Source organism: Podarcis liolepis (genome assembly GCF_965112155.1).
Source record: "Podarcis liolepis genome assembly, chromosome: 11".
Classification (NCBI taxonomy): domain Eukaryota; kingdom Metazoa; phylum Chordata; class Lepidosauria; order Squamata; family Lacertidae; genus Podarcis; species Podarcis liolepis.
In genome coordinates, this window is record NC_139565.1 from 2,819,639 (window position 1) to 2,835,193 (window position 15,555).

At 47.7% G+C, this 15,555-nt stretch overlaps 1 protein-coding gene across 1 annotated transcript in view; it reads left to right on the forward strand.

Annotated features, from left to right (window-relative positions):
• The first annotated feature begins 3,488 nt into the window (after positions 1-3,488).
• The window catches only part of RORB (RAR related orphan receptor B), a 148,681-nt gene continuing 136,614 nt past the window's right edge, over positions 3,489-15,555 (forward strand). Inside the window, exon 1 of the mRNA XM_083464958.1 lies at positions 3,489-3,589. Within this exon, the coding sequence (XP_083321084.1) occupies positions 3,583-3,589 (7 nt within the window). The 5' untranslated portion in view covers positions 3,489-3,582. The remainder of the gene's footprint in view (positions 3,590-15,555) is intronic.

The following is a 15,555-nucleotide window of genomic DNA, read 5'->3' on the forward strand; positions in this document are numbered from 1 at the left end:
CAGTAGGTGCAAAAGGCTTAATGACTATGTTTTCTCTCCAGTAATTTTTAATGAAGTAAGTAATTTAGGCATAATGTGGTACGATGTTAATGCAGCTCTGATTGTCGTCGCTTAGTTGTTTAAGAGTAATGAAGTGCTGCGCCCTTTAAGCATAGCCTTAAAATATGTCGTGCGCACAGCTGCAGAAAGGGGCTTCTGTTGCTGACTATTCCGAATGCAACTTCTCTTTGTTCTGCCTGAAATCCACACATATGAATGATGTACCTTTGATAATTCTTTATTTGTTTTCAGCTTGTTAACTAACATATTTGAAACTAAGCGGATGAATTAGACTCAATTTTTTACCAAATCCAACCCTTGATCCAGCAATTTACATAGGCATCTGATAGCAACCTAGTGCAAGGAATGGATATTTTAAGTGTACAGATTTGTAAAGAATCCCGTTCTGTGGTGAGAAAAAGAGATGATCCAGAAGTCTCCCTTCTACATGTGCAAGTAAGCACACCACTTGATGTCAGGCAGCTAGATGACACATGCAGATCCAAGGTTGTAAATGTGCCTGCAGATGCACATCATCCTTGGGAATCACCACAGAGCCAGCACAAGGGAGGCAAAAATGCAATGCACATGGGAATGTGACTCTTCTTATGTGCTCTTGTCCCCCCCCCCCTCCACTCATTACTAGGCATGCATTACTACTTAGCTAACTCTTATTCAGAGTCATACAGCATAATAAGGAAAAAAAATTAGCATGCCTAAATTGCAATGAATTAGCTCAACAAGAATGGTCGTGTGAATATTTCTAAACTGCAGCGCATACTATTGCTGATACTGCATTGATTAGCACTAAACAGGAAGTGCAGGAAATGCTTCTCACCACATTTGAGGAATAGGAGGAAGAGGAGATTGAATATGGTTGTTCCATTCATTTTGCATCTTGCTTCAAAAATTCTGATGGTCATTCTGAATTCTATGAGACTGAAAGCAATATTCATAAAACTTCAAAAACATTGTTCATTGTCTCAGACCAAAATCCTAGTTTGCAACTTGAATGTGAAATTATCTGAATTTTGCAGCTGAATTCTCAACCAAAAAAATACATGCAAAGAAGTGCCTCTTAAGAGGAAGTGTGCACAAGATGCATTTATATGTGCAAAATGCTTTGTATTAGGGGAATTTATTGTAAACATGTGTATATCAGTCAAACCACCATAGAAAAATGAGTATATATGTTTCCTGCTTGGCAGGGGGTTGGACTCGATGGCCCTTGTGGTCTATTCCAACTCTATGATTCTATGATTCTATACAAGAAATGTGCATGCAATGAATAATAATTTTTGGTGCTGATTTATTTATTTTTAAGTTTGCAAACTGGCATGGCAATGGGACAAACTGAATTTAAACATAAAACAGATGAGGAACTGGTAGAAATAAGTATTAACAGACTTGTCTATCCCTCTCTGATGAGCTCAGACATTCTTCCCTACATTCACTGAACGTGGGGAGCAAAGGACTAGAATCCAATCTGATGCATCCACCCCTGAAATCCGCTAACCAGCTAGCCCCAACCTTGACCTCTACACACACATATGCAGTACAAGGTGCTTCTATATAGACTATGATTGAGAACTCTGGTCATGCAACGTTCCTCACACAAGCCTCCTCACACAAATTTGCCTTTCCTGCCTCATGTGCAGGTAGAGTCAACATGCTCAACCCTGCATGGAGAGAACCTATGAAGAGGCCTATTATTGAAGCAGTATCACTGTACAAATGGAAGACTTCAGCAGCTGAACTGGCAGCTGGATTTTCAGTGTATACAGTTGGGCAACAGAACTACACAAAGGAATTGCTCCAACATGATTTGCATGTCCTCTGGATGCCACACTTCGGTACCTACCAGACAAGGAGGTAGAAACTTCAATCAAAGCAGGGGCTTTGAAATCCTAGGTTTGGGCAGTCCTGTCTATGCTGAGCTTGCCAGCTATTTTGGAGATCAGTATGGGATTCATCATTGCCTTCACAAATTTTGCAGGTGCCTCTTACACTGAATTAGTATGTCTGACATCCAAACAAAAGAAACCCCGGCATCTCCAATCACCCTGAATCCTTAGTAGGAGAGAACATTGTGACCCTTTAAAGTAGGGTTGCAGAAACTATGGCCCTCCAGATGTTGTTGGACTCCAACTCCTATGAGTGCAATGGCCAGGTATCCTGCAACATCTGGAGGCCACAGGTGCTCTGCTTTGAAGTCTCCCTGGCTTTCTCTGGCATGCACTTAGTAAGCAACAGCCTCCTGAATCAGAAGCATGGCGTGAGCTTCTTCGGATGTTCTCACAACTATTTGAAAGAAACAATGTCGAATAAATTCTGTGTGTTCCGCGGTTTGCCTCCTTTTGAAGACGGGATCCTGCTAGTGGGAGGCAGGGACAAGCCAGTTCTCGACCATCTTCTGGGCCAGGAAGAGAAGAGCAGAGGGGGGGGGAGGTCCACGCGGGAAGTTCAAGGGGAGTCCCCGACGGGACAGGGCGCCCCCTCAGCCTGAAGCGGAGCTGGCCCGACGGGGGTGGGGCGCTTGGGCTGCTCAGCCCCGCGATCTGCGCGCATCTCCTTTGATAATCTCTTCGAGTTCTTCGCGGGGGAGGGACTGGCAGAGGTGGGGGGGCACATTTCCAGGGGGCGAGGTCCTTCCCGTGGCCTCCTCGGCTTGCAGAGAGAGCGCGGCTTTTCCCACCCGGCGCCTCGTCCCCCAGCGAGAGGCGCGCCAGCCCAGTCCCGCTTCGCGTCTCGGTGCGCCGGCGCGCCTTCTCCTTGGCCCCGCCCCCCGCGTCCGAGCCGGAGCTTTTCCCTCCGCCGGGCTCCCACCTCGGGCGCCTTCCGATTGGGCGAGGCGCTGACAGTGGGCGGGGCCCGAAGTCGCCGGCTCCCGCCCGCCCGCCCTCCGCTATAAGCCTCTTGCCAGCTTTCCCTCAGCACCTCTCGCCCTCCGTCTCCCGCGCTCGGCGCGTCCCTGTCCAAAGCGAAGCCGGGGAAAGAAAGCTGCTCCGACAGGCGCGGGGGTCATGTGAGAAACGCACAGGCTCTGCCCTCCCCCGGCCCTGCTCTTTCGGCGTCTTCTTCTTCGAGACAGAAACTCCCGTCCCCCCTCGCGCCCTCCGCCCGCCGTCATTTCTCGCTCCTGCTCCTGCTCCGAAACTGACAAGGCGACCACAGCCCCCTCCCTCCCGCCCTCCCTCGCCCGCCCGCCCGCCCGCCCGCCTCCTCCTCCCGCCGCGGTCGGCGCTCCTCCGTCCAAGGGATCACAAAAGAAATCTCGGGAGTCGCTCGGGGGCGCCTTGGACGCGGAGAGCCAGCGCGGAGGAGGCGCGGCCCGGGCGCCCAAGCGCCGCAAGCCAGCAAGACCCCGGGCTGAGGGCGGAGGCGCTTCTCCGGCCGCGAGAAGGAAAAGTGGGCGAGAGGAAGCCCGGCGAGCGCAGCCTGGGAGGAATGCTCTTGGCCGCCGCGCAGCCTGCGCTCTCGCCGAGAAGGGGATTTTAAAGCTGGGAGCTACATGACTGCGCGGAGCAGGGAAGCGCCAGCATCATGCGAGGTAAGGGCTGCTGCATCGGGGAGAGCGGGGCGTCGGGCGGCCCAAAGGGGGCTTGGCGGAACCGGGGGGGGGCGTCTAGAAGGGATCAAAGATGGAGAGGAAATGGGTGCTGACGTGGTCAGAAAGTTCTCACGTTCGTGTCTCTCTTTTTCGGAAGCATGTCTTTTTTATTATTATTATTATTATTATTATTATTATTATTATTATTATTATTATTATTATTATTATTCTCATCATGAAAGGTGTCTCAGTAGGGTCTGAGCACTCTCTCCGCCTTCTTCTCCTGATACTCCAGCAGAAGTTCCACGAGCCGCATCCTGCGTGACAACTTCTCCTGGAGCGTCTTCTAAGTTTGTGGGAGGCTTCCTTGGGTGCTTCCTTGAGTTCAGCGCCACACACTTCCTGGGAGAGAGGCTGACTTGGCCCTTTGGAGGCGCGCTCTTTGGAGAGGCGGGCACAGAGTTTGGAGCGAGTTTCGAAACAGAGCCCCCCAACTCGGTCTTCTCCCGGTGGGCGCCCACATCCGCTAAGCAGGTGGCCGGTGCTCAGGGATGGAGAAAGGGAGCATCGCTCTTCTTTTCAGAATAAGGGGGGGGGACGTATTTGCGTGGAGAGCCGGAATGTCTTGGTCGGCGCACCGAGTGCAACTTAGCCCAAGGGGTGCAGGTAAAGACCGGAGGCAGAGCATCCCAAACTTGAGACGCGCCCATTTCTAGGAGGGGCCGCGATCCCTCTGCATGCTCGGGGGCAGCAAGTCCCGGGGGGAGGAGCGGCAGCTGGAGGCTCCCCTTGGCACAGATGACTCCTCTTCCTGGGCCCCCTTGGTGTCTGAGTAGTGGGGCACCTTCGTCCACCTAGGCAGGTGGTCCCCACAGACAGGCATCTCTCTCGTGCTTAGCCTGCTGGCATCCCATTCTCGTTGACTGTCTTTCTTTGGAACTCACCACTCGTGGCACCATCGGTCCTTTGGCATCACTGCTCGAGTCCAAGGCTGGCGGTAGGGGTGGGGAGGCGGGGTTTGAAGGGGGTGAGCTGAAATGTTTGAAGGACAGGGGACTGAGCTGCCTGCGGCGGTGGATCCTGCCTCTTGGAAGGACTGCCGGGTGTCCCTCGGCCAGGAGAGTCCCCCGAGGTGCGGTTAGGTAATTCTCGGCTCCGGACTCCATGGCCTTACGTGCGGGAGGAGCGGCTCTCTCTTTAGATGGTAACGTGGATTCCTTCAACTACTTCAAAATGTGACGAGCTCCCCTCCTCCCCCCCCCCCAGCTTATTCTGCTGAGTGGACTTTTCTGAAGTCTCTCTGAGGCCCCATCCCGCATGTTGACTCGACTCGTTTTTAATTTCCGAGGAGTTCCTTGAACCAACACCTGCTTTTACCTCTCTCTCTCCTCCCCCAAAGAGACCCGAGCCATCATTCCCAACCTCCATTTCCCAAGCACATCGCACCACTCCACGAGTCCACTCTCAACTGTTATTGCGGCCACACGCGGATCCTAGTATTCCAAGTTATCAGCCTCGTATTCCCTAAAGCCAGTGAAACTCGAGTTTGCTGCCGTGGGCCCTCTCCGGCCTGATCCTTATATTGATGTTTTTATTCCAAGTGCTTTTATACCGCGCTTTCCGTCAGAAAAGATCGCAAAGCTGTTTAGAATGGTTCCCAAAGCATTGGATGGAGAGGGTGGGGGCGCAGGGAGTGGAGTCCAAAAAAACCCCAGCCCAACGTTGATTATTATTATTATTATTATTATTATTATTATTATTTAAATGTGTATACCGCCTTTCACCCAATTCATGTCCTTCTTACATCACTCCTTCCGTGCAAAAGTGTCTTTCAAATGATAGACTTACAGCTCAATCCTAAACATGTCTGTTCCATTGAAGTCAATTGTGCTTACTCCTAGGTAAGTGGGATTAGGATTGCCACCTAAAACCAAAAAAAAGGGGAGAGGAATGCATATTCCTCTCCCATCCAGCGCATTTTCCGCTGGACCAAAAGCCTTCGGCCGCGCCGGTGGCACTGCTCCATCTTTCTGTCTTGCGCGCCTAACGGAGCTTGCGGTCAGCTTTCTCGCTGGTCTTCTGACCAGCGCTCTTGGCCCTGTTCTCATGTTAACTAAGGCCGGCCCAACGGGCTTCCCGCCCCTTCACTCAGCAGTGGATTGGCCGGTGCCTTTGAAAAGGGTAAGGCCACTACTCTCTAGCAGGCACCCTTGCTTCTTCGCTACCCAAGCGCGCAAACTTCAGGATTGCGCATGGCTCTGTTTCGCTCGCTCTTACTGGGCCGCTCAGAAGTCTGATGTGACGGGCGCTTGCGCGTTTCCTCGCTCCCAATATCTAACCCACTCCCTACTTAACCCGGGTCCCTTTTAAGGAGACTTCGGTAAAGCTGGGAAAGGGGCGGGAGAGTCTCACAAACTCAACTCACGCTGGTTGCTGGAGATGTATTTGCTGAGTGAACTTTTCTGTCTCTGCTGTCTCTCTCCCGCAAACGAGTAGGAGACGGGGAAGGCAAAAGCGGAGATAAAAACTGACAGCGCCCTCCAATGCAGAAGGGAGGGGGGCGTATGTTAACTTGGTATGATGGGGAAGCAAAAAAACCCTCTCTGTGTGCGCGCCCTCGGTAACAGTCTCACTGCCCTCTAGATCCCTGGAGACAGGCCGTGCGCAAAGGGAAATAATTTGGGGTTGGGTTTTTGAGGGTGGTTGGGTGGGGGGTGTCGAGGGGTTCAGTTTTAACTTGCTGATCTAAGGAGAGACTCAGGGCTCATCCAGACTTCCTTTTGTGCAGTGTTTCTGGGCAAAGGTACGAGTGCGGTGTCGGAGCGAAATTCCCGATTCCTACTAAATAATACTAATGCCAATACTAATACTAATAATACCAGAAGCGGGGGGTGAGACCCCTAGGTGTTGATGTGAAGGGGCAGTTTCCTTCATGCCTGTAAGGATTGTGGCTGTGGGGAAGAGGTGCTGTGCGTTGCGGGATGACTTTGAGCCTAGGGACAAAAAGGCGGGTGATGATTCCCCGGGAGCGGAGGTCCGTCAGGGGTGCTTGCAGCTGAAAGCAGGCCGGCCCGTAGAGGGGGGCGCGCAGTCGGAGCGACCCTGCTGGAGCGGCGGCCTGTGCTCTGCGGAGGGCCGGAGAAGGCCTGACAGCTGGAAGTGCTGTGGGCGCTTCCTTGCCGTTGCTGGGCCTCGGAGAGTGGAGGAAGAAGGAGCAGCACTTTGGGGGGGGGGGGGAGTAAAGAAAAGCTGGGAAGAAGCCGGGAGTTTCATATCCCCTCCATTGACGCAAATGCATATCTTTTTGTATGGAAAGGTTCCTGGGGTGAAGCTGGCCTGTTGGCTTTCTGACCTCGCAGCTCAGAAATGCACTCTGCACGCGCTCAAAGCCATTCTCAGCTTCGATTCTCACTTTAGATGAACTGGGTTTCAGAGGCTCGGCTGCGGAAATCTGGGGTTGTTTCCTTCCGGCCTTCTCTTGAGTCCTGTTTTTCTGATGGAATGGGACCACGAGGGTGGGAAGTGGCTGGAATGGACCACGAGGGTGGGAAGTTCGAAGTAAGATCGAGGACACTCCACACATGCTGGAAAAAAAAACCCAGGCGGATGACCCGGCTTATGTAGGAAGTGGAGCTACTGTAGCATTGTAGAGTTGCTATATTTTGAAGAGCAAAATGACGGCCATTCAAAGCAAATAAATGCAATTTGTCTCAAATTTTGCCCCCGAGAAAGAGGACGTGTCCTAGAAAAAGAGGACACATGACAACCCCATTAGAATCTAACAGTCTTTTATGCCGTGCATGCTTCCTCGGAAGTAATCATTGCTGTGCTCAATGGGGCTTACTCTCAGGTAGGTGTGCACAGCGAGTGCTAAGCACACTTATTAGGGAGTAAGCCGCTTTGAGATGAGTGGGATTTCTTTCGGGGGTGGGGGAGGGCATGCTCCGGCTTGAGTTGCGTAGTCGGACTGAATTCCATGGGACTTCCAAGTAGACATCGCTGAATCGACATTTTTTGTGTTGGGATATTTGGAGAACCAGATCCTGTTGGGTCATATGCATGAAGAGGTGACAAGCATGACCAGTGGAAAACCACCAGATGTGCAGAAATGCGCTGCCAAAATAGAAGGCGCCGCTCTTGGTTTTGGGGAAAGCGCCTTCTGGACTCGGATAAGGCACTTCTCTGATTCGGAAACCTCGCGTACTTCTGCGGCCTCCCATTTCCCTTGGCCAGGGAAGGCTCTCCTTCACCCGAGTAATGTAAACCTTCGAAGAGCATTGTTGGCGAGCGATGACCTGGCTATGCGACTTGAATGGTCATGCAGGTCGACCAACCTCGGACATTTCTACCTGGGGAAGCAAACCCTATAGCTACCAACTGTGCTTACTTTCGAGTAAGCAAGCAATAGGATCGGGACCATGCACGTCCAGTAACTGGGTTGCTGAGCACAAAAAGGGGCAGGCAGGGATCTAGAAGGTGTAGCTGACTTGAGGCTCAATAAAGGGCCTGTGTCAGTCCGACCAGCCACTGTCTGGTCTGGAACCAAACCGTTTTGCTTTTACCTAAGCTATGAATCCGGCAGCATCTGCTGTCTTTTCTCCGTCTGTCTGTCTCTTTTGTATGTTTCTGTGCTGGAGCCGGGGCTTGTCATGTGCTCCACTGACCCACTTCTTTCGGCTGAGAAAACAAGTCCAGAGACCAGGGCAGGATCCCCTCCGCCCAGTCTCCAGCGCCTGACAGGCAGAGATTACTCAGCGAAAGCTATCCTGATTTTCCAAGCGCTTTTCTTTCATAAATATTTTTATAGGTTCTATATATTACAGGACACCACACACACACACACACACACGTCTTGCCGACGTCTTCCTTAACATATGCGTGAACGGCAGTTCCATTTGGACTGTAGGTTCCTTGTGCGTAGAATCGGCCTGAAAATATATTTGCAGGACTGTCACATGGTTTTCCAATTACTCCACAGACAGATGCAAACGAAGCTTCGGTGGGAAAATATAGAAAGGCTGAGTTATAGTCCCTTCCCACCGAAAAATTCCGGGGTTCGTTTGTATATGTCTGCTTTCCTCTCCACCCGCAATGTGCTGCTTTTACAATATCTGCTGTTCCCCATCCACCAGTCTGGTTCTGTTCACCCTTACGCAGAATGAAGTCCCATTAAACTCAGTGCGACTTATTTCCAAGGACGCTTGGGGTGCAAGTTTGCTCTCATCTAGTTTTAAAAACGGCCTTTGCACCATGTCATCAAATCTGCCTGAATAAAACGCGAAGAAAGAGGTGCCCCCCGTGGTTTCCCGAAGGATGCGAAATTCACATCCGCTCCAAAACTCCGATGGACCTTCCTGGATTGGTGGACTTTACCCCTTCCTAAGTAAAATGGGTTTGGCAGCCCTAACCTTTACCGGAAGGAGCTAAGGCCCAAGAAGTCAGCGGCATTTACTTCCAAGTAAGTGCCTTCCCACCGCGCTCCGCGGCTGCACGAGTGCACATAGAACTGCTGGCTTGGAAATCAATGCCACGGATGAGGCCCCGAAGGGGAGCGCCGTGGCTGCTTCGGTTTCTGCCGGCCCCAGCGATCTCTCTGCCTCTGCATCTTCTCGCTCGTGCCCCGCACGACCAAAGGCACCTCCTCGCCCCCTTCGCCTTCTCCCCCCGCCCCGTGCAGGTGACGGCGCCCCGCCACCCAGAGCACTTTCTCCGGGCAAGGCCCGCCCCCGCGTCCCCAGAAGCCGAAAGTTCGGCCGAGGGCGGGCAGGGCGGCAAGAGAGCCAATCAGAAGGGCCTTCTCGGGACCAGGGCAGGGCAGGAATCCCTCCCGCTCGCCGTTTTGAACGTTTTGTTGTGACGGGGGTGAAATCGGGGCCGACTCGAGGGCCTCGCCGTCGGGAAACAGTCCGGGGAAACTCTTCCCCCCCCCCCATCGCCCCCTTTCCTGGCGTCCCGCGTCTCCTCCCCGCCATCCGCCACCAGCTTTGCAAGCTCGGGGGGATCTTGAAGGCTGCGGCCCCCGCGGCAAAGAGCCCATCCAAACCCTATTTGCGCGGATGCAGAACCTGCGGATCTCTGGGCCTTCTTCCTAGGCGGTGGCTGCATTTCAGACGGGCAGCCGAGGTGGGCAGCTGGCCTTTGGATCCCGCCCCAAGGACTTGCGCCTCGCGCTCGCTCCCGGCCCCTTCCACCACAAAGCAAGGAGCGAATGGCGTCCATCAGCCTGGGAATCTACGGGGCGGGAGAAGAGTCAACCCCGAGCCAGGCTACAGCGAAGGCGGCTGGCTCCTGTGTTGGTTGCAGGCATAGGCCCTTCTTGCAGTAGGGGTGCAAGCTTGACTGGGGGCGCATAGGTTGGGTATAACGATACGTGAAACATCGAGGCGTCTTGTAGCACCTTAAAACCCAACAAATATCTCATGGCCCACGCGCGTTCCTGGATTAGAGAGTTCATTTCATCAGATGCATCCGATTCCGACCAAGTGGACTCCAGTCTGAAAAAGCGTTGCTAAGTTAAACCTAGTAGGCTTTAAGGTGCAACAAGACTCTCCTCTTCTCTCCCCCGCGCTGACCCTCTACCAGCTCTGCCGTCATCCACCGCTGTAGGCGGAGGCTTCGTCCCATGTTAGGGGTCCACAATGGTGGATGCAACTTTGTCTGGATCTGACCACAAATCCTAAATAAATCTGGGTGTACTGAGCAATTTACAGTACTTGCATTTATGAGTAACGGGCCTTTGTTACCACGGAAGAGCAATGAAATGAAACGTTGGCACGAAGCGCAGACAGAATAAATCGACCTAGTAAGTCAACAAGACAGACTTCTAATAGTTTAAAGTTGCGCTCCAAGCCCGCATCGCGCAGCCCGATCCTATGCACGCTTACTCGGAAGCAAGTCCCACCGTCCTCTGTACGGTTTAAGCCCAAGTCAGTATGGTTAGGCTTACATCCTCAGGCCCAGTGCACTTGGTGGGGCTTCATGGCGAGGAAAGATGGTGCTCAGATTGAAGCTGGACTCAGCCTCTCCCTTGGACACCTCCTTCTGCTGGGACAATGGTGCCAAATGAACCCCGATATGTCTTTTGTTTCATTTAAAACAACAACAACAACAACAACAACAGCGAGTATCCCAAACGCCGCCGGGTTCATCTAGGCTCCTCCAGCCCACAATCCTAGAGAAGGTCTAGTACAATACTGTAGTGGCGATTCGTTCGATTTAGGACCGGAGTTGTTTGTTAATGGAATATTAATCACACCGCATTTTCAGTTCTGTCCCTGAAGGGGAAGAGGACACGGGAATCAATAGATTTATTGGCATTCAGCAAAATCAAAGCACGTTAACCTTGCGAGGCTGAACACGCGGTTATAGCAGAGGAGGCGATAAAGGTCTTATTTAGCGGCGATATATACATCTCACCATCTCCACTTTCGAAAGATCCCGCATTTTTTCGCTCCTCTCCTCCTCTCCATCTCCGCCCCTTCTGGTTGGTTGAACTTCAAACTTCAAGTCAAAGTAGGCGAAAGGGCGGCAGAAATGAATTGTTGATCTGCCAAAGTAACGTCTGAAGCGTGGGTAGATGAGGAGGGGGTCGGTCTGATTTTAAAATCCCGAGGGGTGCTGTATCCCTGCCCTGACCAGAATTCGATGAGTTGCAGTGTTTTTTCAGATCCCAGAATGAGGCTCTCTGTATTAAGGCGATTCTCTCGTGTCTTGTGCAACAAAATTTCACAGGAGCCTGGGAAGAGCCAAGTTAACGTTTTCCTGTAATTCAAGAATTCTCTGCTATTGCCACTGTATAACGGAACCACAGAAGTGTATTTAGCATCTGGTTTGATGCACGCTTCTTTGTGCGTTTCCCACATTGGTCTTGCCCTCTTCAACTAATCGCTGTAGTTTGCGATTAAAAGATCTCTGACTCGCAGAATTGTTCGTGGTTGTGAGGACGGAGGAGCTGACAGAAAAAAATAACTAAAGAATTCATATGCAATTGTTAAAATGCCCATTTGAGCTGGAAATTTAAAAGGCACTGCCTGATTCTTCCAAAAAGAAAAGAAAGGCAACATCTCTTGAACACATTTTCACATTAAAATACATACTTATAGAATCAGTGGCTAGTCCTGATTTAAAAGAACAAACACATCTAAACTGTGGCTTTCCCATGCAAAAAAACCCATGGATTTTGATGCTCTGTGGGATACTTAAAATGTCGAGGGTTTTGATACTTCTTAGTGTTGCTGGGTCTGTAACCAAAATGTTAGAGAAGTGACAAGGTTAACTGAAGCTGATGATATCCTAAGCATGCCTTATCACTAAAGTGGTATCGACAACCCATCATTTATTGTAAATATGTGTTAAGCCAATGCATCGCAAATTGTTTTCAAATCTGTACTTTTAAAACTTTACAGTGGCAACAATGCATTCAATCTCAGCTTCACAAATCTGGCATTCAAGTGTGTGTGTGTGTATTCTTTTTAACCTCAGAATAGGCCCCTAGGAAGTAGAATGGTTCCCCCAACAATTTGGAGGTTTTGGGGATTATCAAAAAATGCATAAAACTCAATCTTCATGACTCAAAATATATAATTTGTCTGACAGTGAAATGTAGGTAATTTTGCAAGATTATTAACATAAATAAATTTCTCATTTAATTATCAATAATTGTGTGTTACTGAAACATGATGATTAATTCTGAATGCCATCCTAATGAATGATTTTTTTTATTCTTAATTGATTTGGTGCAATATCTGTGAAACAGTCAACAGCTATCCATAATACATTAGCCAGAATTGATACTTTTATTTGAGTTGGTCACCACTGGGGTTCAGTTTTTATTGATGTGAGCAATGAAAAAGATTCAGGGAACCATTGACCATTAAATATACTATTTATATGTGGCATAAATAGATACGACCAGGCTTATTAAAGGAAGGGTGAGTAGAAAGGCCTTCAATGACCATAAGACACAAGACAACTTTGCAGCAATACTTAACCAATCTAGGGGACGTGCAATACTGTACGAGACTGCTGAGTACCTTGGAGACCTTGGTTTCATTTTGCAGGGACTGATACCTTTCCACTCATATTACATAAATCTAGCCTGAAACTGAAAATGTTGTGATCTTTTTGAAACTCTTTCCATAGATTAGTATTTTTTCTGGTAATGATGCTTTTCTCACTGTTTTTTTTTAATTAAATAACATATTGAAGGGTTTTAGTAAAGTGCTTACAAATAAATATAAGAACAATTTAAAAAATATATTTAGCCACATTTGAAGCACTTTTAGTAATAACAATTCTGCCTTGGCCATATGTTTAACCCCTTTTAGATTTTTAAACATTATATTCTGTTAGACACAGCCCCTTTGAGGGTGATCAGTCTAGAATATTATAAGAAACAAATAAATTGATATGAAATTATCAGGGGGGGAAATTCAACAATGAAACCAAAATAATTCTAGTAACAAGCATATGGTCCAAACATACAGAACTTACTTTTGAATTGTCCATGTTAATCTAAACAGTATTGGGATTTTTTCCATTTAAAATTAGATATTAGTATTGAAACATATTCCTATTTTCAAAGGAAGGCCAAGAAACTTTAGGAAATGAAGAATTAATTTATAGTTAAGTTACAGAAATATCTCACATTATAAAGCACACACCCCTTTTAATCCAAATGCATTTGGAATCAAATGAAATATTCTGTGACTTCCTAGGTAAAGCAAGGGTACAATTCATGCTATGAATATATTGTACCAGTAACAGCCACTTGCAATATTTTTGTAATGGTTATGTAGGGCAAGAAAGCAATATCAGAAGGGAAAACCCCCAAGAAGCCATCAAGCTGTGTTATTGCTTTACGCAATGGAGTCAGAGGAAAATGCCCTGGCGTCTGTGAAACTGAAGGATGTCTGCTCTTGTAACTGAAGACAAAGGAAGCACACAGGAATTAATATTGATTGAAGTAATCATCAGATGAATAGAAATTAGATTTACCAGTGTACCAATACAATATACGTGAGCCAGCCCTTTCATAGTCCATGTTGTGTCTTCAGTGCATGACCCTGCCCATTCATACCTTTACAAGACAACCCACGGGTATTTTAATGACAATCATACTAATTACTAGAAGTGTAAGCAACTATCAGTAATTACACAGAACTCATAGTGAGCTAGATAGAGAGTGCAAAGAAAATCATAAAACATTAAATAAGAGCATCCTGAAGAATACAGAGACCTCAGTGACTCATGGAGTCATATACTGTTTGCATACTAATAACTCATTTTTGGGTAAGAATACCATTTAAATCATTTTTCTATGGTTTCTATGAAAACTGATTGTACAAGATCCTGGTAAGGTTACAGTGAACAGGGACAGTCTATTTTATATGTCTTTTTGAATGACTACAATGTGTTGTTTGCCTTTTCCAGTTCAAATATAATGCAGTCTACCTTAGTTGGAATGTGAGTTTCATTTTAGAATTAAACTAAAATTAAGTAATTTCCTGCAGTAATAACATTTACGCCTGTACACCCAATACAATAAGGGCTATAAATTGCCATCTGTGCTATCTCTGAAAATGCCCTTTGATTCAAAGGGTTTCTTAGTGTTTACTTGGTTACCAAATTTATTACCAATATCTAATGTTGGTTCCTTCAAATTCATATACCGTGCTTCTCTCATTTTTCATTGGACTTACCTTTTTTAGGTCTAAACTACAATTACACACCTTGTGCATGATCAAGCCAACTCAGTCAGTGGCTCCCTACTGATTTCAAAGGAACATCTAAGCAAATGCTTAATTTCCCACTGAAAGGAAAGGAAAATCCACATGCTTAATCTTTGTTTGGATCATGTCCATTGTGTTGCACCTTTCCAAAACACATAGTGCTGAGAATTTACTTTGAGAAGTGTTTGCAATTTATCTCAACATGCAAAGTACACTGAGTGTACTTTTTATGGTGTTATTATCAAACTATTCTGATGGACTATAATTGTTTCAAGAACTAGCATGAGGCTGTATAATAAAATACCTAAGGTGTTTTTTTAAAGACAATGCTAGATTATCTCTGGATTAAAAGCTCCGTAAACAAAGTATTCTTTCAAGAAAAAAAAAAAGGTCAAGCATTGGTGGTGGATACTCATGAGATGAACTCATTATTTGAGAGATTATTTCATAGTCTACAGGGAAATTTTGCTATCCTGAGGCTATTCACATGAACAAGAAAAATCAGATTAGAATCTGTGTACTGTATGCCCATGTGAAATCTGGTGGCTTGAAGTTTTATGAAATGCAAAAGATTAAACATTGCCTGAGATAATCAAAACTATAAAACCATTTAGCATTTTAGAAAGGGTGCAATCCTGGTCTCACTGAAGTCAGTAGTAAAACTCCAGTTGATTTTAATGGATTTCTGCCAAGCTTTGTTGCCACAGAACTGTACAGCCTCCAAACTCCTCTTGAAGGTATGAATATGAAACTATTTTATTGTAAATTTTAAAACACCCAGTTGAATAGATGTTGTCAAGGTAGGATTCAGAGGAACTTCTTCCTCTGGATGAAGAAGATGCTCCTTCTAATGAAAGAAGGTTTACTCTGCTGTAGGAAGTTCCTCTGGATTTAGCCAATAGTAAGGAAGCAGGGAAATCTCAAATTTACAAAGTACTCGGAAGTAAGCTCAGTGGGACTTTGAGTTCAGTTGAGTTTATTCTCCAGTTAGTATGGTTCAGATTGTAGCCTTGCTGCCTTAATTCTACATACCCAGTTGACTAACAACACAACCCTACGTTTATTCAGAAATACCGTATTTTTTGCACCATAACACTCACTTTTTTCCTCCTAGAAAGTAAGGGGAAATGTCTGTGCGTGTTATGGAGCGAATGCCTACGGGTGGCGGGGGGGATCTGCTGCAGTTGTGAGCAGAGGATCCATGGTTCCCCTTACTTTCCTCCTCCGTGGCTCGCT